The 26851-nt window shown below is 36.5% G+C and overlaps 1 protein-coding gene across 4 annotated transcripts in view; it reads left to right on the top strand.

The window, feature by feature from the left end:
• EXOC6 (exocyst complex component 6) overlaps positions 1-26851 on the top strand; it is a 217077-nt gene that overhangs the window by 22019 nt on the left and 168207 nt on the right. For all 4 annotated transcript variants that reach the window (XM_030809250.1, XM_030809251.1, XM_030809252.1 and 1 more), the window contains exons 2-4: positions 23984-24155; positions 25429-25476; positions 25565-25655. In XM_030809250.1, coding sequence (XP_030665110.1) covers positions 23984-24155; positions 25429-25476; positions 25565-25655 — 311 coding nt within the window. The remainder of the gene's footprint in view (positions 1-23983; positions 24156-25428; positions 25477-25564; positions 25656-26851) is intronic.

Here is a 26851-nt window from a genome sequence, read left to right as displayed (position 1 = left end):
AGGCTGTTGAATTTTGTCAGATGTTTCTTCTGCATCTATGGAGATGGTCATAGGATTTTTTCTTATTTGCTCCATCAGTATGACTGAATTTATTAATGGATTTCCTATTATTGAAATAGTCCTGCTTCTTAGAATAAACCCCATTTGATCATGACAATTTGCTCGTTCAATGTGTTTTTGAATTCTGTTGGCTAGTATGCTTTTAAAGATTTTTTGCTTTGATATTTATAAGTGAGATTACTTTGTAGTTTGCACTTTGGTGCACTTTGCACATTGGTGCAGACCTTTTCAGATCTTTGGATCAATGTTACACTCATTTCATTAAACGAAATTGGAAGTTTTTCTCTTTTTTTGGCATTATATAATTAGTGTTGGTGTTATCTTTTTTCTTTTTTTTTTGAGACGGAGTCTCGCTCTGTCGCCAGGCTGGAGTGCAGTGATGCGATCTCGGCTCACTGCAACCTCTGACTCCCTGGTTCAAAGCGATTCTCCGGCCTCAGCCTCCCAAGTAGCTGGGATTACAGGCATGTGCCACCATGCCCGGCTAATTTTTGTATTTTTAGTAGAGATGGAGTTTCACCATGTTGGCCAGAATGGTCTCGATCTGCTGACCTCGTGATCCACCCACCTTGGCCTCCCAAAGTGCTAGGATTACAGGTGTGAGCCACCATGCCCAGCTGATACTATCTATTTTTAAAAGTTTCTCAGAATTACCCCTGTGAAAATCAATGGATCTGGTGCTTTTGGTAGAGGAGTCTTTTAACCCTTTTCTCTGTTTCTTCTGTGATAATTGGTCTGTTTTAGACTTTCTCTCTTGAGGGTCAATAAATTGTATTCTTTTGAAAAATTATCATTTCTTCAAGTTTATCAAATTTATTTGAGTAGACTTGTGCAATCTTACTAAAAATAAGATTTCGGCCCAGCACGGTGACTCATGCTTATAATCCCAGCACTTTGGGAGGCTGAGGTGGGAGGATCACTTGAGCCCAGGAGTTTGAGACCAGCCTGGGCAACATAGGGAGACCCAGTATCTACAACAAACAAAAACCAGATTAGCTGGACACCTGTGGTCTCAGCTAATTGGGAGGCTGAGGTGGGAGGTTGGGGCTGGAGTGAGCTATGATTGTGTTCCTGCACTCCTGCCTGGGCTACAGAACAAGACCCTTTCTCAAAAAAAAAAAAAAAAATCATAGGCCAGTTGCAGTGGCTCACGCCTGTAATCCCAGCACTTTGGGAGGCTGAGGCTGGAGGATCACTTGAGTCCAGGAGATCGAGACCAGCCTGGCCAACATGATGAAACCCTGTCTTTACTAAAAATACAAAAATTAGTGGGTGTGGTGGCAGGCACCTGTAATCCTAGCCACTCTGGAGGCTGAGGCAGGAGAATTGCTTGAGCCTGGGAGGTGGAGGTTGCAGTGAACTGAGATTGTACCACTGTACTCCAGCCTGGGTGACAGCGAGATTCCGTCTAAAAAAAAAACAACAATAATAATAATAATTTATTCTATTTCAATGGTTGTATCCCACTTGTCAGTCCTAATTTTAGTATTTTTTGTATTTAAATTTAAATTTTGTGTATTTGTAATTTCAGTCATTATTTTCCCCCTTTGTTTGGTTAACTAGTGGTTTGCCTGTTTTGTTGATTTTTTTTTTAAAAGCCTGTTTAGTAGTTCCATACATTTTCTGTTTTCTAACTCATTCCTTTCTGCTTTTATTTTTAATGACTCTTTCCATTTCTTTTGTTCTTTTCCTAGCTTTTTTCATTTTGTACATAATTCATTTATTGATGTTATTTAATGCTATTCTTCACTGATGATTGCTCTAGGTGTATTCTGCGTGTTCTGATATATCTTCCTTATTGCTCTTTTAAAGCAATTCTGCTGTATTTCTTTCCCTTTTGATCCAAAAGTTTTTTATAGTTGTGTGTTTTTTTATAACTTTCCAAGTATGGAGAGTCTTTTTTATTTCTTAAATTTTGCTACTAATTTCTAGTTTTATTACGTTATAGTTAGATCAATCTGTTTTTATTCTGTTCTTTCAAATTAATTGAGGTTTTATTAGTGGCTTAATATATGGTTAGTTTTCATGAGTATTCTATGTACTCTTGAAAAGAAAGTGTATGATTTTTTATTAGGTCTCACAGTTTTATACGCATACATGCCTTATTAATTAAGTTCATTATATCTTCTAAAGCCTCATTATTTTTCACCTGATCAGTTTTGGATTGAGAGAGATATGTTAAAGTCCCCTTTTATTAACTCGTTTCTCTTTCTTCTTGCATCTCCTGTAGTTTCTGTTCGATGAGATTGGTTTTGAATTTTTGGTTGTATAAATATTAATGTTACATCTTTATTTTGAAAAATAAAGATATTTATAGACTTTATAGTCTTTAGCATTGTAAATCATAAGTGCATTATAAATGTGCAAATAATAAGTGTAAAGGTCAATTAATTTTCTGTTTTGTTTTCTATGATTAAGTAGTATTCTTTTTGTTTTGCTGTGAAGTCAGCCCTTCAGTGAATTTCTTCTTAACTGTAGATTAAGATTCCTGTAAAAGACTTGGGTTGAGTATATAGTTCATCTCTTAAGCTATTACGCAAAGTGCACATGAGATCTGCTGTAGTCAGTCTGATATTTTTGTTTAATTTTCTGAAGTTTTCTAAGAAAGCAGTGTGTATTTGCATTCATTAATCTACTTAATTGTTTAAACTTTTTGAATTAAAATTTATTTTCGCAATTCATTTTATCCTAGAGGACAAATACAATTAAATATAGTGGATGTTTTCATCTCTCATTTTTTGCATTTTACCAAATGCCCAAAAGTCAACAGGAAGAGATACCTCTTTGGTCAGGAATGTAAAAACAGGAAGGAGGAAGTCTATTGCAAATCTGTGCTGGCTGATTATGAATTCAGGTTTCACCGTGGAGGATGTTCATTAATGATCATCAGTGTGCTGTGCTGTTATTCAGAATTACAATGAGTATTAATGTCAGTAATACAGAATGTCAACATTAGTTATAGGAAGCAATGTTAACTAACACACGACACTAGGCTTTTTCCTGTGCATGGAAACAGGATACTATTTGTGAGAGCAAGTCAAGTAAAATTCAGCATCAGAAATATACAGAAAATCGTTCTTCATTTTTTGTGCTTTTGCTTGCTCTTGATGCTTTGAAGGGTCATATAATCCTTTAAGATATGAGTGTATCTTTTAAGAAACATTAAGGTATATCGATTCTGTCATTAAAAATTCTTTGACAGAATGTCTTCAAATAAATTAGAGGAAGCATCTGGGCATTATTTTATAAAGCATTTTACGAGCACATGTAGCAAACTAGGTGAAATATTTCATGGAAAAACACATAGAACGTGAGTATTATGTAAACAAGAAATATTTTTCAGTATTCCGTGGTGAAAGAAATTGGATTCTGGGCCAGGCGCGGTGGCTCATGCCTGTAATACCAGCACTTTGGGAGGCCGAGGTGGGCAGATCACTTGAGGTCAGGAGTTTGAGACCAGCCTGGCCAACATGGTGAAACCCCATTTCTACTAAAATATAAAAAAAAATTAGCCAGGTGTGTTGGTACATGCTTGTAATCCCAGCTACTTGGGAGGCTGAGGCAGGAGAATTGCTTGAACTGGGGAGGCGGAGGTTGCAGTGAGCTGGGATCACACCATTGCACTTCAGCCTGGGTGACAGAGCAAGACCCTGTCACAAGAAAAAAAAGAAAAAAGAAATTTGAATTCTATGTATATACATTTTTTTCCCATTTAGTTGCTAGAAACTCTCAGTTACTCTGTAGCTACAGGCTATAGCATTGGTTTGAATACCAAGCAGCAGTATTTTAGGATACTTAACTTCAGTTTTTTACTTAGCAGTACAATATTGTTGATGTTTTGAAAAAAGTATGTAAAATTTATATGGCATATCATCATCATCATCATCAGCCTGGGGACCTCTTTGACATGCTATTTTCATCAGGAGTCTAGTAACGTAAACCACGTCTTGACCCTTATTTCTGGATTATTATGTGGTAGGGCTTCCCAGCATTCTTTATGTTGTGACACAAACAGAAAATTAGATTGAGAGCTGAGATGATCAATACTGTGGTATTCCCATAACTTATTCATTTGGGAAGATACGCTCTAACGTACTGGTCAGATGAAGGTGTCTGTAAACCTTTTTTAATTGTAAGAAATGTGTGTGTGTGTGCGTGCACCCCCACACATGCACACCCATGTGAGCATCTTTGTCCAGGATTAAAAAAAAAATTTGTAGTTGTGGGTAATCAAACCAACTTGAGTTAGCTTAAGAAAAAATGAAAAAATAAATGGTGAAGGTTACTGAGGTATTTTATAAAAATCTTAGGGCAGCCAAACTTTCTGAAAGACTGGAACAAAGAAGTGGAAAACCATCTTTCTTTCTATTTCTCCTTGATGACTTTCTTTGTCTTCATCCTTTTGTGAAGTCTGACTTTCTCTGCTTCTCTCTGTGCTTGGTGGAGGATGATCACCTATAGCTTTTATATGTTAGTCAGGCACATACCTGACTATCTGAATTCCAGTTAATTTAAAATTCCTGAGAGTGTATCAGATTGTACACCCCTGTTGTAGTGTACTTTGACTGAAAGAGGCTATGCAGCTTGTCCAGCCTTGTCAATGGGTAGCAGTTCTCAGAGAGAAGGTAGGTATTATAGCTGTGTTTGTGCACTTCCCTAGGGGGAACTATAACTTTGATTATAATTAGAGAGGAGAGTCATGCTATCCCCAGGCACAGCCTAAATAAAGATTAAGAATCACTGTATGGGAATTACAATGAAATTCCCAGTAATAACAGATATCTTTCATATCAGTTAAACTGTTTGAATTATGCACAGTGCCATGTTCTTTCCTGTCTGTCTTTACCTGTGATTGAATACCCTCCTCCTCCTTTCTCTACCAATTCAAATATCACCTATTATTGAATTCTCCTATTTCCTCTATGAAATTTTTGTATCTTAGAATACTGCATTCTACATGGATACACGCACACATATATTTTATATGTCTGGATTCTTATAGCATGGACTTTTAAAATGCTACACAGCGTTATTTTGTTGTTTGTAAATGTATGTCTTTGTGTATGAATAAGTATGTTTTGAATATAGCCCTAATTAGATTGCCCCTGAGACCTGTGATTTCATACATATCTCATGAGTTCCTACTGTGTTACATAACAGAATGCCATGAGTACAACAGACTTAGTAAATCCTTTTGGACTGAATTAATGAAAAACAAAAACTTTCTTTATAGAAAAACTTAAAAAATATAGAAGAATAGAGAGCAGAAAAAAATTACTTTTATTCCCTCTAAAGGATAATCATTGTTGACATTAATTTGAGTTTTTTCTATGTAAAGTGGACATGTAGTAAATATTGAATATTTATTGAGCAAAGTTATGTTATTCAACATATTAAATGATGATTACTATTAAATAGTTTTTAAGTGAAGCAGTGACTACAATGTATAGAAATTTTCATCCCTTTTTTTCACCAAAATAAAAATGCAATTATAAAAATAGCAAATATTCATTAAAAAAATTTCAGAACAAATGTGTATACATAAAAATCACTTAAAACCCTTATTACCAAAAGTACTCCATATTTGGTGTGAGTATTTCTGAGTTTGTCCTATGAGTATATCTGTATTTGTGTGTTTATCTTTTTGAATTTAATATTGACAATGCCTATTGTAATGTTATAAGCTCTCTGTAGGGTAATTCTTTATGGTTGATTAATATTTTAAGGTACATATATCTTAGCTTATTTAATTATTTCCTTATGTTGCACATTTAAGTGGTTCTCATTTTGTGTGAAATTTTATGAAAAATAATATTAAATCTAAAATAATTTCTTAGTCAAGATCTTCATTCCTGGAGATAAAAGTTATCATGTAGGCAATTATAATAGCTAACATTTATTGAACATTGCCAATGTTTTAAACACTTAAATGCATTATTTAATCTAACAAGAAGCAAATCAGGTACCATTGTTATACCCATTTGCAGCTGAGGAAATTGAGGTAGGGATAGATAGATTAGGTCATTTGCCCCCTGCACTCAGTAATTGGTAGAGCTAGATGTGGATGCGGGCCATTTGACTCCAGAGGCTACACTCTTAATCACTGTGCTTTGCCTTTTAACCTGGAGTATCAGATAATGAAAGCTGCAGTGTCAAAACATTATTAAATTTTAACCTAAAAAAAGAGAGGGTTTAAAGAATGTGACCAGAATTGTACTCAGGAAGGGAGGGTCCTGTATGTCCAACCTGTGCTAGGGCAGAGGAGGCTCAGATCTTGAACTTACAGTGAAGTGATGTAGTAGGTTCCTTCTTCCTCTGCAGTTCCCAGACAGGCAGCCAGTAGCTTTAGTGAGACCAGTCTCCAGTTCATTTTCCTTAGGAGATAGGAGCTGTAAGAAAAATCACTGACACTTTTACCCTATGCATGCCCCTTTTCATTTCTCAATGATGGAAAAAAACAAAACAATACAATCCTTTCCTGCCTTCCCTTTTCATTCATATCCTCATTCATTCATTCCGGAGGTAAAAAAGAACTTAAACCAAGTTTGCTTTTAGGGCTGTCTTACTAGAAGGGATGGTTCTTTTTAGTTTAATAGAGCAAGCCTAATAGAATCTGCATAATGATTTTTTGTTTTTTGTTTTTGTCATCCCTGAATGGGAAGGCAGGCAACTATCCTTTGTGGTTTGTAAGGGAGTGTATGTATTGATGTTTTGGCATTGCCCACTTCTTTGTTCAGGAGTTTAATTTCAAGAGAATTAATGACTACAGGTATTGGCATAATAATCAGAAAGATACTGTGGAAATCAGCAATGAATGTGTTACTGACATTGAACATAAATAATATCAGCAACTGAATGACGATTTGTGCAGTCATCTCCTTTTACGTTTTTTTTTCCCTGTAATATCCTTCAACATTGCTTATGAGTCAAGATTTGGATTGTCTGCCTGGCTCTGGCCTTTTAGAAGCCACATGGTGTTGAATAAATCCCTTAACTTCTTTGAGCCTCATTTTCTTCATCTATGAGATAGATATAAAACCAGTTGTCCTTTATACTTCTCCAGGTTCTTGATATCAAATGCAGTGATGTATGCAAAATTGCTTTGTGGATTGCAAAGCACTAATACAGATGGAAAAAGATGATTTTTATTTTTTGTTTTGTTATTTATATTCTGCTTTTGAGTGGGAATTGCCCTTTTCAACTTCTTGTTTTCTTTCTGATTCTTCTGCAAAGCTGAGAAATGACCAATAGAAGTGGACTGTGTGGTCAGGGTCAGTGATGGGAGTTGGGATCAGCCTTATATCACTAACCGTGTTTTTGTTTTCCTCCATACTACGTCTGGATATACTTACATGGCAAAATTCTTTGTCTTTTGAAAAACATTTAACAAATTAAATATATATATTACATATTTAGTTTTAAAAATATATTTTTGTCATTATGAAAAGGATATGTCTTTAGGTAAAAATAACACAAATCTCATGTTGCGTAGATAATGCGGATAGTTCCAGTTACCTGGTCAGTGGGCAAAACGCAAGCACTTAAGGTCTTCAGCTCCAAGCTTTTGTTCCATTTCCTATTGCTGGAATTTTCTATTCATTTCTTCTTGTTGGATAATTAAACTGGATGATGGTAGAGATGGTAAACCGGCATTTATTCATCCTTGCCCTGCTCAGCCTTGGGAGTGGGTGAATTCTAGCTGGTAGATTGACTGCTTTTGTTTGCCATGTTATGGTTTAGGTTTTTCTGAGCATCTGCATCAGTAATTGAAGTTGCTACAGTACTGATGGTGAGGTGACTGCTGATCTTGAGTCTCATCTACTTGATTTTCCTTGTCTTCTTCATTGTACTTCTCTCTAGGTTGTCTTTGGCGAAAAAGGTCCCTGTGGACATCTCTTTTTGGTAATGATGCCAAGCAGGCACATGAAGGTCCAAGACAGAAAAGAGGGCAAAAGAAGACAGCAAAAAAAGGAGACTTAACCTCGATCCTAGGACTTTATAGGCTTCCCTCTTTCCCATGGTTCTTCCCTTAGGGTGGACTTTCCGCATGCCTAGTGCCCTCCTTACCCTTTGGAACTGAGCACACGCAGTGTGTTTAGGGAGTGATACGCGTGCCCATCTGATGTTTTCTTTCCTTTTTTGGTGGAGTGCGCCCCTGGAAGATCATACTTCACCATTTTTGTCTCTTATCACACATGCATGCCCAGGAAGTTGCTTCTTCCTGGGGGTGCCAGATTATCATTTTTAGAGAGACAATGCGATAATTGTCAAACTGTCGCCTGACATTTCTGGTGGGTGGCGGGGAGAGCCCTCTCCTGCCCTGCTCATGACTATCTACCTGTAACAATGACAAATGTGTTGTTTTTTTAAGCCAGGTTTTTCTTAATATATCTTAAAGGTTTTAAAATTGTTTTATACCTAGTCAAGTTGAGATTTTTAAGAACTTCATTTTTAATTGGTAATAAGAGCTTATCACTTTTTTTCAAAGAAGTCAACAAACAGGCCACTTGTTAATAAAGGTCTTTAAAAATATATATGTATTTCAGGGGGTTGTTTCAAAGTTAGAATTAAATATATTTGCATCTGGCTTCCATTTTTAAAATTTTCTGCAATTTAGTAAAGTTGTTACTTCCACTTCAGGATACACTTTATACAATGTTGTCTTTTCCAGGACTGCCAAAAATTATCTTTTTAAGCATTAACTTTGCTTAATGTTTTCCCCCTATAAAATGCTAATGTTATTATATAGTTTAGAAGTAGGTTAAAAGGCTCATAGAGGCCAGTTGTGGTTGTTCACACCTGTAATCCCAGCACTTTGGAAGGCTGAGACTGGAGGACCCCTCGAGACTACCCTGGGCAACATAGGGAGACTGCGTCTCTACAGAATTTTAAGAAAATTAGCTGGGCATGGTGGTGCACACCTGTAGTCATTAGCTACTGGAGAGGCTGAGGTGAGAGGATCATTTGAGCCTGAGGTCAAACCCGTAGTGAGCTGTGATCACACCACTGCACTCCAGCCTGGGAAACAGTGAGACTCTGTCTCTAAAAGAGAAAAAAAAGCTCATAGGTCTGTTAGAAATTTTAGGTTATTTTTCATTCAGTAATTTCAGTATTATCCTCATATATGACATCTAACATGAATAAATCATAAAAAATCATCCTTTGTAGATTTTCTAATGCTGATGGAGAAGACAAGTATTTATGTTTTTGTTTGTGTTTGATTGTTATTCAATTCCTTATAGATCTTATCCATCAGTACTGATTTCCCATCAGTTTTCAATATATGTAACTTTTATATATTTATTGCAAATTCAAACACTGATTTTAAGATGTTCTTTAGTAAAATTATTATATGTGTTCTTTCAATATTTGAATCCCTGTTGTATGTCAGGCACTCTGTAATGTATAAAAGTTTATCCTGTGCTATGTTGTTTATACGTACCCATAGGAGCCTGGAATTGCCAGATAATTTTTGTGCTATTTATGATTCTATTCTGCTATTTTTTTAAAACAGTTATATTAAAGCAATAGGTAACAGGGTAAAACCACTTCAAAAAATGGGGAAATCTTAATTTTATTTTTATTTCGTAATACTTAGTTGTTGATTAGGTCGAGTATGAGATTCACATCATATTTTGATGTGGTACTAAAGGAAAATACAGTCATCCCAGTTTTTATGGGGATTTGCTTCCGGGAACCAGTGTGGATACCAAAATCCATGAATGTTGAAATCTCTTATATAAAATGGTGTAGTATTTACATATAACCTATGCACATCCTCCCATGTACTTTGTCATCTCTAGATTACATACAATACCTAATAATAATGTAAATGCTATATAAATAGTGGTTTACTGTATTGGATAGGGAATAATGGCAAGAACAAAAGTCCGTACATGTTTAGTATAGACGCAACCACCTATTTTTTTTTTCCTCGAATATTTTCCATCTGTGGCTGGTTGAATCCAGGGATACGGAACCTCCAGATACAGAGGGCCGACTGTACTTGGATTTCTATAGGTTACTTTTTGGTAAAGGGTGCCCTCTAGTGAGCCTGTTCTTTTTATTAAGATTTGTAGTTTATATCCTCACAGCACTTGTGAATTGAATGTAGAAATAGAAGACACCTTCAGTTCTCAAGGAACTTAGAAGATAAAATATACACCAAGTAGTGGGAGAGTAAATTTGATGTACCTATTAATAAAAGATAGTGTAATATAGACCTTAAGTTAAAAAAAAACTGGGAAAATTTCTGGTAATGGGAAAGTTATCCAGTATAGCTATTTATGAAATTAACATTAAGGAACTGTCTTGAGCTGAAATTTGAAGGAAGTTTAAAATTAGTATTGAAGCATATGGAGGGGAAGGATATCCAGGGGGTAGAAAATAAGTTTAGGACAGCACCAAAAAGGACTAGTGCCAAAAGGGAAAAAAATGGAGAAAAAAGGAATTATTCTGGCAAAGATTTTAAATTTAATACTATTTTAAATATTTTATGCAAATTTCCAAGTAATTTGTATTCTACATGAAAACATTTTGTTTTTTTTTTTTTTTAGGAATTCAGGAAAGACTTGGTTGGGCAGTTGTAGGTTGGGGGTCTCTTATGTGGTTGTAGTCAAATGGATATTGGTTGCTGTCAGCTACCTGCTGGGGCTGAAGTAATCTGAAGTCCCAACTGGACTAGACAGCCAAGATGGCTCGCCCACGTTGCTGGCAGTTGCTGTGGCTGTCATTTGGGAGTGGCTACATGTGGCCTCTCCAGCTTGTCATTTTTAGGATAGTCAGATTTCTTACATAGTGGATGGCTTTCTCCAGACTAAGTGTCTAAAGGAGGCAGGTAGATATTGCATGGCCTTTTCTAGTCTTTGAAGTCACATAGTGTCACTTCTGTCATATTCCATTGGTGAAAGTAGTCACAAACCTGCCCAGATTAAAGGAAGGGAGTGTAGACCCTTCCTCCTATTGTAAGATATGCAAAGAATTTTGGACCTATGTCATAATACTACTTCATTTACTTTCTTGCCTCTCTGAAGAATAGGTTCAGTGTAGATAAATTTTAATGACTTGAGGAATAATTGTGCTCTGTATTAAAGTTGCCTGTGTATATGCCTGTTTTCTGCACTTCATTTTCAGTTTCTATTGCATATGCACTTACACAATACTTAATATTGGTAGAAGGAATCTTCCTTTTTCTTGACCTACCTATTATTTCCTTGGAGCTGTTGTATTTCTGATCTGCTTCTGGATTGCAGAGTATCAGCGATACGGTTTGGCTGTGTCCTCACTCAAATCCCTTCTTAAATTGTAGTTCCCATAATCCCCACTTGTCATGAGATGGACCAGGTGGAGATACTGAATCATGGGGGTGGTTTCTCCCATCCTGTCCTCCTGATAGTAAGTTCTCATGAGATCTGATGGTTTTTTAAGGGGCTTTCCTCTTTGCTTGGCTCTCATTCTTCTTCTCCCTGCTGCCATGTGAAGAAGAACATGCTGGCCTCTTCTTCCGCCACGATTGTGAGTTCCCTGAGGCCTCCCCAGACATGTGGAACTGTGAGTCCATTAAACCTCTTTTTCTTTATCAATTACCCAGTCTCAAGTATGTCTTTATTAGCAGCATGATGACAGACTAACACAATCAGAGATTGTTATGGGAAGGTTGTTATTCATGTTTGCTGTATTTGATAAAATGGTTGGAAAAATGTTAAGAGTACTGGATATGATACTTTTACATTGATTTTTTTCTTGGTATTTCATATTGCTAACTAACTATATATATAGTAGAAATATTTTTATTCCAAGATTGAGTGGCTGCTTTGAGCAAACCTTTTGTGCATTTAAGATAGGGAGGTGGTGTCCGGGCACAGTGGCTCATAGCTGTAATCCCAGCACTTTGGGAGGCCAAAGCAGGTGGATCATCTGAGATCAGGAGTTCGAGACCAGCCTGGTCAACATGGTGAAACCCCATCTCTACTAAAAATACAAAAAATAGGCCGGGCGCGGTGGCTCACACTTGTAATCCCAGCACTTTGGGAGGCCGAGGCGGGCGGATCATGAGGTCAGGAGATCGAGACCATGGTGAAACCCCGTCTCTACTAAAAATACAAAAAATTGGCCGGGTGTGGTGGCGGGCGTCTGTAGTCCCAGCTACTCGGAGAGGCTGAGGCAGGAGAATGGCGTGAACCTGGGAGGTGGAGCTTGCAGTGAGCCGAGATTGCGCCACTGCACTCCAGCCTGTGTGACAGAGCGAGACTCTGTCTCAAAAAAAAAAAAAAAAATACAAAAAATAGCCAGGCATGATGGCAGGTGCCTGTAATTCCAGCTATTTGGGAGGCTGAAGCAGGAGAATTGCTCGAAACTGGGAGGCAGAGGTTGCAGTGAGCCAAGATCGCGCCACTGCACTCCAGCCTGGGCAACATGAGTGAGGCTCTGTCTCAAAAAAAACAAAAAAACAAAACAAAACAAAAAAACAGGGAGGTGGTGTCTTTGCTATTTGTTGTTTAAAAGAAAATAATTCCAAATCATGTGGCTTTATGAAAAAAGGCCCCATCTCCCAAAGATAATTTATCTACTATCTTTAAATAATATTTTAGCCCATTGTTTCTCACATGGCTGTTACTGAAATTTTGGGTTTCTTAAGTATGTCTGGAGGCTACTGAAGAGAGTTGCGGTGTTTCAAGTCTCACTTCTGACTCTAACTTCAGGATTTCAAGTGGATTATAAATTGATATTGCAGAGGCTGCTCCACTGAAAGATTAGATCAGATTCTCAATTTATATAACAAAGAATACAAACATTTACTAGAAACAACGTGGTCGCTCAGGTAGGAACAAATAGAGTGTCTCAATGTAGCTTCTCCTACTTTCCAGGATCCATACGGGAGGCACAGAAAACTGCTGATAACTTTATCTGGGCAATGTAGGACAACGTTCTCCATCTCAGAAAGCTTACTATTTGCTATATAACTGCCCTTTCATACTTGGGGCCTATGTATGTCCTATTCTGAAAGAACTATAACAATTCATGTGCTTCTGTTTAAATAAATGTTTTCAAATCTTGGCTTTAAATCAATTGTGAACTAATTTGTTGCAGGAGAATTTGGTGAATTTGCCCCATTTACTGATATATCCAAATTCTATATTTTGAAATCATTTTGGGATTGACAGCAAGTGATGTGTATTGGATAGGATGATTTTAATAGCTTTTGGTAATTTCTATTTTTTTGTGTGTTTGCTTTAAAAACTGTCTTTATAGCAGCATTTTAAAGAATGTTTAGTTTGACAAAAGCTGGTAATTATAACATGGTTAATTGTCTTATAAATATATTTAATATTCAGAAAAATATAGTTTATAGTTAGTAACCAAAATTTCTGTACTAGTCAATAAGATTAGCACCTAGAATCTGAAAAGAATTCAGTATAAATATGAAATTGCTAAAGAAGTATCATATGTACTCTTACTAATATGAAATACCAAAGTTTTCAGTACTAGTCAATAAGATTAGTACCTAGAATCTGAAAAGAATTCAGTATAAATATGAAATTGCTAAAGAAGTATCATATGTACTCTTACTAATATGAAATACCAAAGTTTAATTACTAATAATGAGAAATATAAAATTAAGATTGATATGCTAGAAATTAAGCTTGATATGCAATTTGAAGAACTGGTGAAATAATAGTAAAAATGCCTATACTGGAAGAATAAAGAATGCACAGAAGAATGTGAAAGCAATTTTTTATTGATAGAAATACAAACTTAAGGCTAATGTATCATTTGAAAAACTGGCAGAAAATAGGTTAGTGTTTGAAAAGGTATAAAATGACATTAAAAAGCATCAAAAGGAAGTCAGAAGTAACTGATAGTATTTTGTCAGGGGTAAAAGAGTTAAGTTTTGTTTTCTTTTTGTTTTTTTCTTTTCTTTTCTTTTCTTTTTGAGATGGAGTCTTGCTCTGTTGCCCGGACTGGAGTGCAGTGGTGCAATCTTGGCTCACTGCAGCCTCTGCCTCCTGGGTTTAAGTGATTCTCTTGCCTCAGCCTCCCGAATAGCTGGGACTACAGGTGTGTGCTACCACAGCTAGCTAATTTTTTTGTATTTTTGGTAGAAACAGGGTTTCACCATGTTGGCCAGGCTGGTCTCAAACTCCTGACCTCAAGTGATTCACCTGCCTTGGCCTCCCAAAGTGCTGGGATTACAGGCTTGAGCCACTGTGCCTGGCCTAAAGTTTTGTTTTCTGATAAAGGTTTGTAGAAAGCTTTGACACCAAAAGGTGTCTGTTGACCCAAGCAATGCCCAGGGATTCCTGAACAATATTTCTGCTTCTAGTTTTCCAGTATTTGCAAGTCCATTTTCTTGCTGGTCTTTGTTTTTTATTAAAAGTAGTTGATTGACGTTTAGTAAAATATATGAGAAAGTCAGCCAGTGACTAGCATTTTAATGGCAATTGCTCTAGGTACTTTCTCACATTATACGCTATGCAGATGTAGCCCCTGACCATGCTCTATTATGGTTATGCAACCAGTGTATCTTTTCTGTTAGTGAACAAAGCATTCTGGGACAGAGAAAAGCCATTTTTATTTTGTCTAGAAAAGAAACTATACTATTCTAGCAAATATAAGTAATTTCGGGACATTAGAATTAGATACTTTGAGATTATATCAGATTTTCCTCAAAGTGTAGACATTATTTTAGTAAAAAAGAGTAAATACATTTTGTTTTCTTCACAGTTATAATGGATTTATTCTTTACAATGAAGATTGCAGTGAGTTAAAAAGATACCCAAAATAGTGTAAGGATATTACATGCTTTTTAACAAAAAATATATAATATGTTGCCAGTGATGAGTTTTTTTCCACAATAATACATTGTGAATGTTGGTTTTTTATCAGAAAGGGAACTTTTCCTTAAAAAAAAATACTGTGGAATATGATTACTAAGTCATTTATTTACAGAATATAGCATCTTTCCAAAAAATTAAAGTGGCCTTAGTTTCTCAGTTAAGACATTTGATTTGATGATAAAAGCATTAATTTCCAGTGAACCAATTTTAACATTTTAATATCTTATCTTTTTTTGTATTTATTTTACTACCACTAGGTGGAGCCCTAAACACACAATTCAAGAAAGTATCTCTGCAAGATACTTTGTTTAAATTCCCTAAAGCCAATTTATAATCAGTTACAGCAAATTAACTCATATTTAAACTTTGAAAACTTTGGTTTTCAAGAGTTGATATAATGTAGATAGAAAATATGTTTGATACTTAAAATTTTTTTAGCTATATTTTTGAGATACATACAGTATTTTTATACATTCCTAGTTGCTAAAATTAAAATATGTAAGTAAAATCTTTAGTGTGGCATAAGCCATCTTTGTTCTATGTTCACATGAAGGTTAAAGTCAGCTCTTTTTTTTTTTTTTGAGATGGGACTCTTTTTCCTAATGCCCAGGCTGGAGTGCAGTGGCTTGATCTTGGCTCACTGCAACCTCTGCTTCCCGGGTTCAAGCGATTCTCCTGCCTCAGCCTTCCAAGTAGCTGGGATACAGGTGCGCATCACCATGCCTGGCTAAGTTTTGTATTTTTAGTAGAGACAGGGTTTCACTGTATTGGCCAGGCTGGTCTGGAATTTCTAACCTTGTGATCCACCCACCTAAGCCTCCCAAAGTGCTGGGATTACAGGCGTGAGCCACCGTGCCCAGCCATCTCTTCTTTTAAAAATGATTTTGCATCTGTACTTTTGTCTGAGTTGCATTAAATTTTGCCAGAATTAGACATTTTATTGGGTTAAGCTTTTGGAAGGGATGACTGAGGTAACCCCCCCTCTCTTTTTTACTTTTAAACAAATTTTATTTTATTTATTTATTTATTTTACCTTTGCCCTGAACTCTCTTACATTGATGTGTCATTATCTATATATGGAGCACTAAGGTATACTCTTACTGGATGTGGGAGAATGGAAAATTTACTAATTTTCTAATGTTCGCCCTTGGTGGTTCTAGCATATAAATATGTGTGTGTTTGTTTAGAGGAACTTGATTAGACTTACCAATAGAAATTATAAAATTTTGGGAGACAGTTTGAAAGAACGAAAAATTATTTTTGTTAAAATTGTTTATTGATTCAAAATTTAGAATGGCAATAAATCTAGCACATTCATATATGAATTAGGTAGATATAACTATAAACCAACTAGGCTTGAAGAGTGAGTACTGCTGAACAGCATTTCCTTTCTGTTCCTACAAATCAGAATTTCAAAGATAATGATTATCATTTAAATAAAAAAGAAAAATAGCTTTTTCAGAGTCTCTTCAACTGAGGTCTAGTAGAGGGCCCTCGGTTTTCTCTACTTCTTTTTGCTCCTCCTTATTTTGTTGCATTTGTAATTTAAAACTGTGTAACTATTAGCTATGCCTCAGTTATCATCCCCTTTTTCTGTCCATTGGTTGATTTCACCTGATGGGTGCAACAGTGCACATCAGGGATTCCCTATTGAGTCATTCTCAATTGTTGATCTTCAAAGGTGATCTGGTTGGTTGCTATGCTGGTAACTTCCCTCTGCATTCCATGCTGCTTATCACCATTTCTGACTGGAGAGTCTATGTAATATAATAGTTCAGAGCACTGACTTTGGAGTCAGGTAGACCTGGGGTTAAATCTTGACTCTGTTACTATATGACTTCAGACTCAACGTCTTAATCTTCCCAAACTACATTTGTAAATTGTGATGCTAACAGAATCCATGTTGTAAAGCTGTAATGATTACTGTAGTTAAGCCAAAAGTATGTCTGGAATAGCAAATGGTTATCTAGGGTCAGAAGAGAGTTGGGACAGCCTGAGACTTAGTAATTGGTAGATCAAGACCTACTCTTCTCATTCACAGTACTAATTCTTTAATTTTTTATTGGAACTTATGGTTCTGTTTTTATACTTAATGAGATAATGCATGTAAAGCACTTAATACGTAATAAGTACTTGGTTGGTTGTTATTATTTTTATCATTACCATCATTAAGCCAGAAGCAGCAGACATGACTCCTCTCTGGCCGGTTAAGTCACTGTGGGGAATTGTTGACCTGAAGAGCACATCTTCTCTTCATTTTCTTCTCCTTCCACCATCTTTCCAAATTATCAGCCTGTCCCAACTCTCTCCTGGCCCTTGATAACCATCTAGGATTAACTCTAAATGGTTATTGAGAGGGAAGGTCCATAATTTCTGCTATACATACTGTGTCAAAAGATTCTTGGGATAAGAGTAGCTTTTGTTTTTTTCCTCATGTTCTGATACATGTCCACCTTTTCTCCTTTCTTGCCTCTCTCCATTCAGTCAGCTATTTATTATTGGCCTTATTAGCAAATTTCTAGACTAGTTATTTTTAATATTACTTTTTATCAACTTAAGTAGAGGATTAAATCAACTACTTATAGTGATTAATTTCTTTCTTTCTTTCTTTTTTTTTTTTTGGAGACGGAGTTTTGTTCTTGTCGCCCAGGCTGGAGTGCAGTGGTGTGATCTAGGCTCACTGCAACCTCCGCCTCCTGGGTTCAAGCAGTTCTTCCTGCCTCAGCCTCCCAAGTAGCTGGGATTACAGGTGCCCACCACCACGCCCAGCTAATTTTGGTCTTTTTGGTAGAGACAGGGTTTCTACCTGGCCTGTTGGCCAGGCTGGTCTCAAACTCCTGACTTCAGGTGATCTGCCCGCCTCAGCCTCCCAAAGTACTGGGATTACAGGAGTGAGCCACCATGCCCGGCCGATTAATTCCATTTTGAGTGCTTGCTTGCTGGCTTTTAGATTTGTGCTGCATTTATTAAAATGACATAGATCTGGGAACTTTCTAGGCTTTTTCTAGGGCCAGCATTCTATCATTTGATGTATTTTTGATTCTGGCACTTGCCTGATTCTTCAGTACATTCTTTAAATGCAATTTATTCCCGTGGTTTGGAACTTTTATTCACCTTGATGACTTTATTTCTGTGTACTCTGCTCATTGATACGGATTGTGGGTGACAAATGGGGTATCATATGTGAGTACAGCTTGTGTGCATTTCTGGAATAGCAAATGGTTATCTAGGGTCGGGAGAGAGTTGGGACAGCCTGAGACTTCGTAATAGATCAAGACCTACTCTTCTCATTCACAGTACTAATTCCTTAATATTATTTTTGTTTCTTTCATTGGAACTTATGGTTCTATTTTTTAATAGCAGAAGGCATGGAATGTAGTTTACCCCTCTCAGGCTTTGGTTTTCTATTAATGGAGGGTGGGTATTGCATATATTCTAAAAAATATATATATTGTTTTTCTCCATTATAGCATCAACAGAAAAAGAGGGGTTCACCTGTGATGCTATAGTAGATGCATTGGCAGTATCCCGAATTACTATAAAGCAGGAAGAGTTTTGTTTTTAAAACTTTGAAGAATATATTGGAAAAACATAACAAAGGATTTACTTTGAGAACTTTCTAAACTGAAGTATACTTCTGGGAAAGAACTATTGTTCTCTTCTTCCTGTTTATTTATGTTATTACTCTTCTTCAAAAGGGATAACAGTATCTCCTTTATATCCACAAAGGCAGTCAAATCCTCCCTTGAAAGGACTCTGTATTTGGGTAGTCCTGAAATATCTCTTGCTAGATTTTTGCTCCAATGTGATAATTGTAATATAAACAATTCTTTTGGTGTATTATGTTTATTATTTGATATTTTAAGAGCCAGATAAATGTCCATCTTTTAGTAAAATGTGTTAAAAAACATAGAAATGTGTATGCATATTACTTAAATACAATACTTTCTCATAATGATGGAATAAAAATTTGTTTATAGCACACCAAGATCAGTTAAGGTAAACTTCTTGCACAAGAATTTTCCTTAGAAATAATGTTATTTAGTTAATAGTTCTTGTTATATATGTTAATTGTGGGAAAAGTACGAAGTAGGAATTTTAGTACTGCCTCAGTTACTCACCAGCTAGGCTACATTGAGCAAGTCATTTATCATTTCTATACTGTTTACTCATTTGTGAAAAAGAGGCAGTGATATTTTCTCTGATGTGTATAAGAAATAAATGAAACACTAAATGTAAAAAATGCAAAAGGACATATAAAAATGTTAGGTGTTAGTGGTAGTCAGATCCTTTGGTGTGATAATTGAGTTTTGGTCATATTTATTTGATATTTGTATCTAGTACTCAGTTGTTCAGCCACTGCTTCACTTGTTTAACAAGGATTTGGTTGTCTCATGTGCATACTATACTAGTCATTAGTGTATGTTAAGCACTTACCATGTGTCAGTTATTGTTTAAGAATTTTTCATGTTTACTAATTTAATCCTCCTAACACTCTAATGTAGATACTATTTTTTAAAGACTTTTTTTCTTTAGAGTAGTTTTAGGTTTCCAGCAAGATTGGGAGGAAGTACAGAGATTTCCCATATATTCCCTATCCTACTCATCCAAAGCCTCCCCAGTGTCAATATCCCTCACCACAGTAGTAGATTTTTAAAACCTGATGAACCTACATTGACACATCATTATCATTCAAGGTCTAGTCTAGATTCATTTCTTTGCATGTGGATGTCCGGTTGTTTTAGCACCATTTGTTGAAGAGTATCTTTTCTCTATTGTATTACCCTTGCTCCTTTGTCAAAATTCAGTTGACTGTGTTTATGTGGGTCTGTTTCTGGGCTGTTTGTTCTGTTGCATTGATCTGTTTTACCAATACCATGCAATCTTGATGACTGTAACTTTATAGTAAATGTTGGGTTGTGTTGTCAGTATTCCAATTCTGTTCTTTTTTCTTTTTCTGTCTTTCTTTTTCAGAGTTGGGGTTGCGCTCTGTCACCCAGGTTGGAGTGTGGTGGCACAATCATGGCTCATTTCAGTCTCAAACTCCTGGGCTCAAGCAGTTTTCCCATCTCAGCCTCCTGAGTAGCTGGGACTACAGGCGTGTGCCACCATGCCTGGCTGAATTTTGTCCTTTTTCAATATTGTGTTGGCTATTTTGGGTCTTTTGCCTTTTTATATAAACCCAAGGATCCATTTATCGATGTCTGCAAAATAACTTGCTGGGATTTTGACTGGGATTGCCTTGAATCTATAGATCAAGTTGGGAAGAACTGATATCTTAATGATATTGTCTTCCTCTTCATAAACATCGAATAGTTTACTTTAAAATCAGAGTTTTATAGTTTTCCTCCTGTAGATCTTGTGTATTTTTTAGATTTATATCTAAGTATTTCATTTTGGAGGATGCTGATGTAAATGGTATTGTGTGTTTAACTTCAGATTCTACTTGTTCATTGCTATATGTGCTATTTTTATCCCTATTTTATGGTTGTGAAAACTCATACTTAGAGAATTCAGGTGGCTTACCTGAGGTTGAACTGCTAGTAAGTGCCTTTTCTAATTCCATCCATTCATCTATTAATTCATCCATTTTTTTTTTATTTTTTAGTTTTTATTATACTTTAGGTTTTAGGGTACATGTGCACAATGTGCAGGTTTGTTACATATGTATCCATGTGCCATGTTGATTTCCCGCACCCATTAACTCGTCATTTAGCATTAGGTATATCTCCTAATGCTGTCCCTCCCCCCTCCCCCAACCCCACAACAGTCCCCGGAGTGTGATGTTCCCCTTCCTGTGTCCATGAGTTCTCATTGTTCAATTCCCACCTATGAGTGAGAACATGCGGTGTTTGGTTTTTTGTCCTTGCGATAGTTTACTGAGAATGATGTTTTCCAGTTTCATCCATGTCCCTACAAAGGACATGAACTCATCATTTTTTATGGCTGCATAGTATTCCATGGTGTATATGTGCCACATTTTCTTAATCCAGTCTATCGTTGTTGGACATTTGGGTTGGTTCCAACTCTTTGCTATTGTGAATAGTGCCGCAATAAACATACGTGTGCATGTGCCTTTATAGCAGCATGATTTATAGTCCTTTGGGTATATACCCAGTAAGGGAAATTCATCCATTTATTAATGAATTATTTATTGAGCCTCTGTTATATGATAGACACTATTCTAGAGCTGGGGATACAACAGGAAACAAAACAGACAAAAACTGTATGTCCTCATGCAACTTACATTCCAGTAGGGGAAGACAGATAATACTTAAAAGTGTGAAACAGAGAGTATATTCTACAGTGGAAAGAATGATATAGTGATAAAGTCCTTTGTTTTAGAAGATTAAAAATAAAACAGGGAAGGGCATAGTGTGTGTGTATATCTGTCTGCCTGTCTATCTATCTCTCTCTCTATCTGGTCTGTCTAGATAGCATAGATGGGAATATGCCTGTGTATTAAAGAAGCCATGAGGAGGCCAGTGTTGCTGGCATGGAATAAGTAAAATGGAGAGTGAGTAACAGGAAGTGAGGTCAGTGAGGTAACAAGAGGCAAAATTATGTAGGGTCTTATGGGCTGTTGTAAGATAAATTGGGTTTTGAGCAGAAGAGAGACATGGGATCTGCCTTAGGTTTTAATGGGATAATTCCCATTAGCTATCATCTGGCCGCTGTGTTGAGAACAGACTGAAAGGGAACAAGGATGGAATCAGGGAGACCAGTTAGGAAGCAGTTAGGAAGCAGTTGACAAATCTAGGCAAGACATGTTGTTGGCTTGGTCCAGGATGATACCAGTGGGGAGGTAGTTTGCTGGAGAAGGAGAATAATCAAGGGTGAGTCCAAGGTTTTTTGCCTGAGCAACTAGAAAAGTGGGGTTTACTGAGATGAGGAAGACTATGGGAGGGGCAGGTTTTGTGAAAGGAGATCAGGAATTCATTTTCGGACATATTTGAGATGCTTATCACACATCTAATTGGAGAGGGATATGCGTTTGAGGAGAGGTCAGGGCAGAGATAAAAATTTGACAGGTGTCAGCATGCTTATGGAATTTAAAGCTACAAGTCAAGATGACATGGAGAGAGATAGAAAAGAGAATATGTCCAAGATCAGAGCCTAGTTCTAACTCAGCTCTTACAGAACCTAAATTCTTCTTAAAAAAATAAAAAAATTAGGATTTATATTTGACATACATTAGAATGTAGGCATAGATGCCAAGAACCTAAATTTTTTTTCTTTTTTAGATGGAGTCTCACTCTGTCACCCAGGCTGGGGTGCAGTGGCATGATCTTTGCTCACTGCAACCTCTGCCTCCTGGGTTCAAGCGATTCTCCTGCCTCACCCTCCCGAGTAGCTGAGATTACAGGCACCTGCCACCACACCCAGCTAATTTTTGTATTTTTAGTAGAGACAGTGTTTCACCGTGTTGGCCAGGCTGGTCTCAAACTCCTGACCTCAAGTGTTCTGTCCGCATCAGCTCCCAAAATACTGGGATTACAGGTGTGAGCCACTGCACTTGGCTGCCAAGAGCCTAAATTCTTAATAATTGGTATCCTATATTGTTATCTCTTGTATTAGAGAGTGTATTCATTAAAAATCGAAGACAGAGGCTGCCCTCAAGAAGTTTATGGTCTATTTGGGGAACAAAATATATTTTAAATACAAAACATGTAAATTACAATACAAAGTAATATATGATTACATGTCAGAATAACTGTAAGGGGTTGTAAGTTTATCTGTCCTGCAGATGAAAAGATTACTTGGCATGGGAATAATTGGCAAAGGCCTGCTGGAAGAAATGGGACTTGAAATGAACCTCAAACAATGGGCAACGGATGTGGGGGTGAGGTTTGGAAAGTTCCCAAGACCACTCTCAGGTTCAAAAATTTGCTAGAGGGACCCACAAAATTCAGCAAAGTTGTTATACTCATAGTTACGGTTTGTTACAGCAAAACAACAACAACAACAAAAACTTTAAAAAAAACTACGCAGATTAAAATCAACAACAGAAAAGGCACATAGGACAGGGACTAGGAGGGTTCCACGAGTGAGCTTTCAGTTGTCCTTTCTCAGTGGAATTGTGGACAGCACTTACTGCTCCCAGCAGTGATGTGTGGTAACACGCATAGAGTATTGTCAATCAGGGAAGCTCATCCAAGCTTTGGTATCCAGGATTTATATTGGAGTTTGGTCATATAGCCATGACTGACTACCCATGTAGACTTGGCTGACTGCCCACATTGCTGACCTCCTGCCCCTCCACAGCTAAAACTGTGTGGCCTCAGGCCTCGCCATCAGTCACACTGTTAGCATCTGCTATTTGGCAGTCAAAGCCTTCCAGGTAAACAAAGAAGACACTTACCAGGCAGGGCATGCCAAAGGCTTTCCTCCCAGGGATCAGTGGCAAGGGTAGTCCTTTACTGCATGGTGAATAGAGGGGTACGCTCTCTGTGGAGACAGCATGAGCTGAGAGACAGTAGGAATGAATATGCCATGTTTAGAAAACATTGTGGTGACTGCAATATGGGCTCGTACCTGAGAATATGAACCCGGGAGCTGGACTATCAGGAGTCATATCCCAGCTTTGCTGGTTGTGGAATTTATGGCAGTTCAGTTATCTGTAACTCTTCTGTAAAGCAAGGGTAATAACAATACCTACTTTATAGCCTTGTTGTAGGGATTAAAGAGTTAATATATAAAGCATTTAGAACATGAGCATTTACTTTACATAGTAAATGCTGTAAAAATCATGAGTTTGTTCATTCATTCTTTAATCATTCATTCACTCAGTAATTCTTTGTTTTTGAATGTTAGTATGTTAAAGACTTGTATTAGGCCCACATCTCCTGAGCCTTATACCTTTATTTCCAGATACCTCATGCTAAATCTAGAGCTTATGTGGTTCTTTTAATATTATCATGTTCCAGAAGAAATAAAATACTTTCACGCAAATTATTTCTACTAAAGGTATTATTATCACCAGTTTATTTGTTCAGAGATTTAATTTTAAGATATCACCTCTTGCAAAGATCAGACTTACTAAAGAATACGTTTTGGTTAATTTTAGCTTTCTTATATACATTTAGGTCTGTGTATGATGACCAACCAAATGCGCACAAGAAGTTTATGGAAAAGTTAGATGCTTGTATCCGTAATCATGACAAGGAAATTGAAAAGATGTGTAATTTTCATCATCAGGGTTTTGTAGATGCTATTACAGAACTCCTTAAAGTAAGGACTGATGCAGAAAAACTGAAGGTAAGAAATATGTTAAAATTGTTTACCTTTGTTCTCATTAAATTACTCAAGTCTTAGTTGATAGTACATATGTACAAGTCATTATTAAGTGTGTTACGTTCAAGAAGTGAATTAGTGTATGTATTTGGGAATGCTCTTTATGCTCTATTAACACAGTTGTCATGCTAATGACAGAAGTATTCTCTTTTTCTGAAGCAAGTAATGCACTGACTTAACAGGATTTCTTTCCATGCAGGGACGTGAACTCAAAACATGCATACAATGAAAGGCCCTATTTGCAGTTTTTGAATTTCTAAAATGACAATTAGTACAATATTTATAAAATGTTATCCTTTAAAATTCCTTTAAAAACTTAGGATAAATAGTTATGTTCTCAGCATTATTTAATAATGTTAAAACTTTTTGAAAAGTTTAACAGTAGTGTGTATTTTTCTTAAAGAAAGTTGGTCTACACTTTCTGCCATACAGCTAAAACATTATTTATTGAAAGAGACCTGGATTTGTTCAGTCAGGATAAAAAATATTTAATTATAAGAATTGTCCTATTTATCTTTCTTTACGTTTAGAGCACTTAGCAGACAAAATGACCCTGGTTCACCAAAGGTTATGATTAGAAAACCATTGTATAAAGGATATTCAGATAACAAGAGACTAACTACAGCATCAATGAGGTCACTGAGCATCTTTGTTCAGAAATTAATGAGATTTTTAATAAACCAGAATGTGCTTCCTTACTATGATGACCTAATGAGTCACTTAATATGTGGGAAAATTTGAGGTTGAGCTTTGCCTGCACCTGCAGCATTAAAATGTTGCTGTGGATTGAAATTTCTGTGTTTGATGTTAATCAACCACCCAGTGTTTGCATTCAGCAAAGTATGAATGTTTAATTACCATAAAATGCAATCACCATTTCCTACAGACAATGAATGGCACATAGACCTCATTGAAGTTATCAAAAGGGGACCAGTGGTCAATTGGGTCAGTGATTTGAATTGTTTGACAGACTTAGAGAAGCAAGTAAAGTTCAAAAATCCTGAGTAAATTTGAGAAGTTTGCCACAGAATCTGTTAAAAAGAACTGTCATAAGTAATTGAAGTTAACAAAAGCCCTTTTCAATCAAAAGTTCAAGTTCAAGCTGTAGAGTTAATTTGAATTTGCATTTCTTTGTTCTAAGTTTCTCATGAAGCATGATCTGATTACAAGGGTGAGCAGTTACATCAGGGCAGTTTTATGCATATTTGTCTAACTAAGGTGAAATTAAATTTTTAAGGTGCAAGTTACTGATACCAACCGAAGGTTTCAAGATGCTGGAAAAGAGGTGAGAAAATGATACTTTTCTGTGTATTCAGTATGTAGTTGTTCTTTAACTGTTTGTTTAAAAATATGAACATTCCTTCTTTTCTAAGGTGATAGTCCACACAGAAGATATCATTCGATGTAGAATTCAGCAGAGAAATATTACAACTGTAGTAGAAAAATTGCAATTATGCCTTCCTGGTGAGTTAAACTTGTCTGTAATAAAATGTTTGGCTTGTTAAATTTGTAATTTAATAATAGCAAGTAGTGATTCTTTAGTATGGGAATTACAGATTATTTGGTGATTGCCTCACAACAAAGACCATGCTTATCTTTCAGGTTCATTTTATTCCCTGAATTTTCATGCTTTTGTCATGTTAGAAAGCTCTTGTTTGATTATATGTCACATCAGTTTCCTAGAACAGCAACTTCTACATTTCCATTTCCTTTCGGCCTCTTTTGCCCTTTGTACCCCATAACCCTTTTTTGTTTTTCCTCAGAATACATTCCCATGGGGAGAGTCTTTTGGTTACATTTTCTCACCTTTACCTAATTTGCCTGATTTTTTGCCTCTAGTTTTCCATTGTTTTTTGTTTGTCACTTAGCAGGTTGTTTTTGCTTTGCTCACAATCTCATTGTGCTGACAAGGTAAGAAAAACATCAAAAGAGCCAGATCTTCACCATTCTTGCCTTTCCTCCTGTATTTTGGAAACGCTGTTTCTGGTCTCTTTGTTAGGGCTAAATATTACTTGGGCATCAGATAAATTCTGAGGAAATTAACTAGTATTTTCTTTACCTGCATTTAATATACTTTAAGTTGGATGCATTCTGTTCAAACAAAAGGAAGCAGGTATATGACTTTTTTCTTTTTATTTATTTTAATTTTTAATTTTTTTAGAGATAGGGTCTCACTCTGTTGCCCAAGCTAGAGTGCAGTGGCATGATCATAGCTCACTGCAGCCTCGAACTCCTGGGCTCAAGCAATCCCCTTTCCCCAGCCTAGTGCTGGGATTACAGGCATGAGCCACCACACCTGGCCTTTTTTTTTTTTTTTTAATATGGTAAGCTAAATCCATGCCTTGTCCCATTTTTAAACTTACTATTTTTTTTTTTGTAGGAAGGAGCCTAAACCTCCATATTCAGCAGAATAGAATGAGATGTTTTATATGCTATATATACATATATATATATATTTTTCAAGTCATTCTCCTGCCTCAGCCTCCTGAGTAGCCGGGATTATAGGCGCCACCACCATGCCTGCTTAATTTTTGTATTTACAGTAGAGATGGGGTTTCACCATTTTGGCCAGGCTGGTTTCAAACTTCTGGCCTCAAATGATCTGCCTGCCTTGGCCTCCCAAAGTGCTAGGATTACAGGTGTGAGCCACTGCGCCCGCT

The sequence above is a fragment of the Nomascus leucogenys genome, chromosome 3 (assembly GCF_006542625.1).
Source record: "Nomascus leucogenys isolate Asia chromosome 3, Asia_NLE_v1, whole genome shotgun sequence".
In the NCBI taxonomy this organism is placed as follows: domain Eukaryota; kingdom Metazoa; phylum Chordata; class Mammalia; order Primates; family Hylobatidae; genus Nomascus; species Nomascus leucogenys.
The sequence above is the reverse complement of the archived record's forward strand: the minus strand, read 5'-3'. Positions and strand labels throughout refer to the sequence as shown.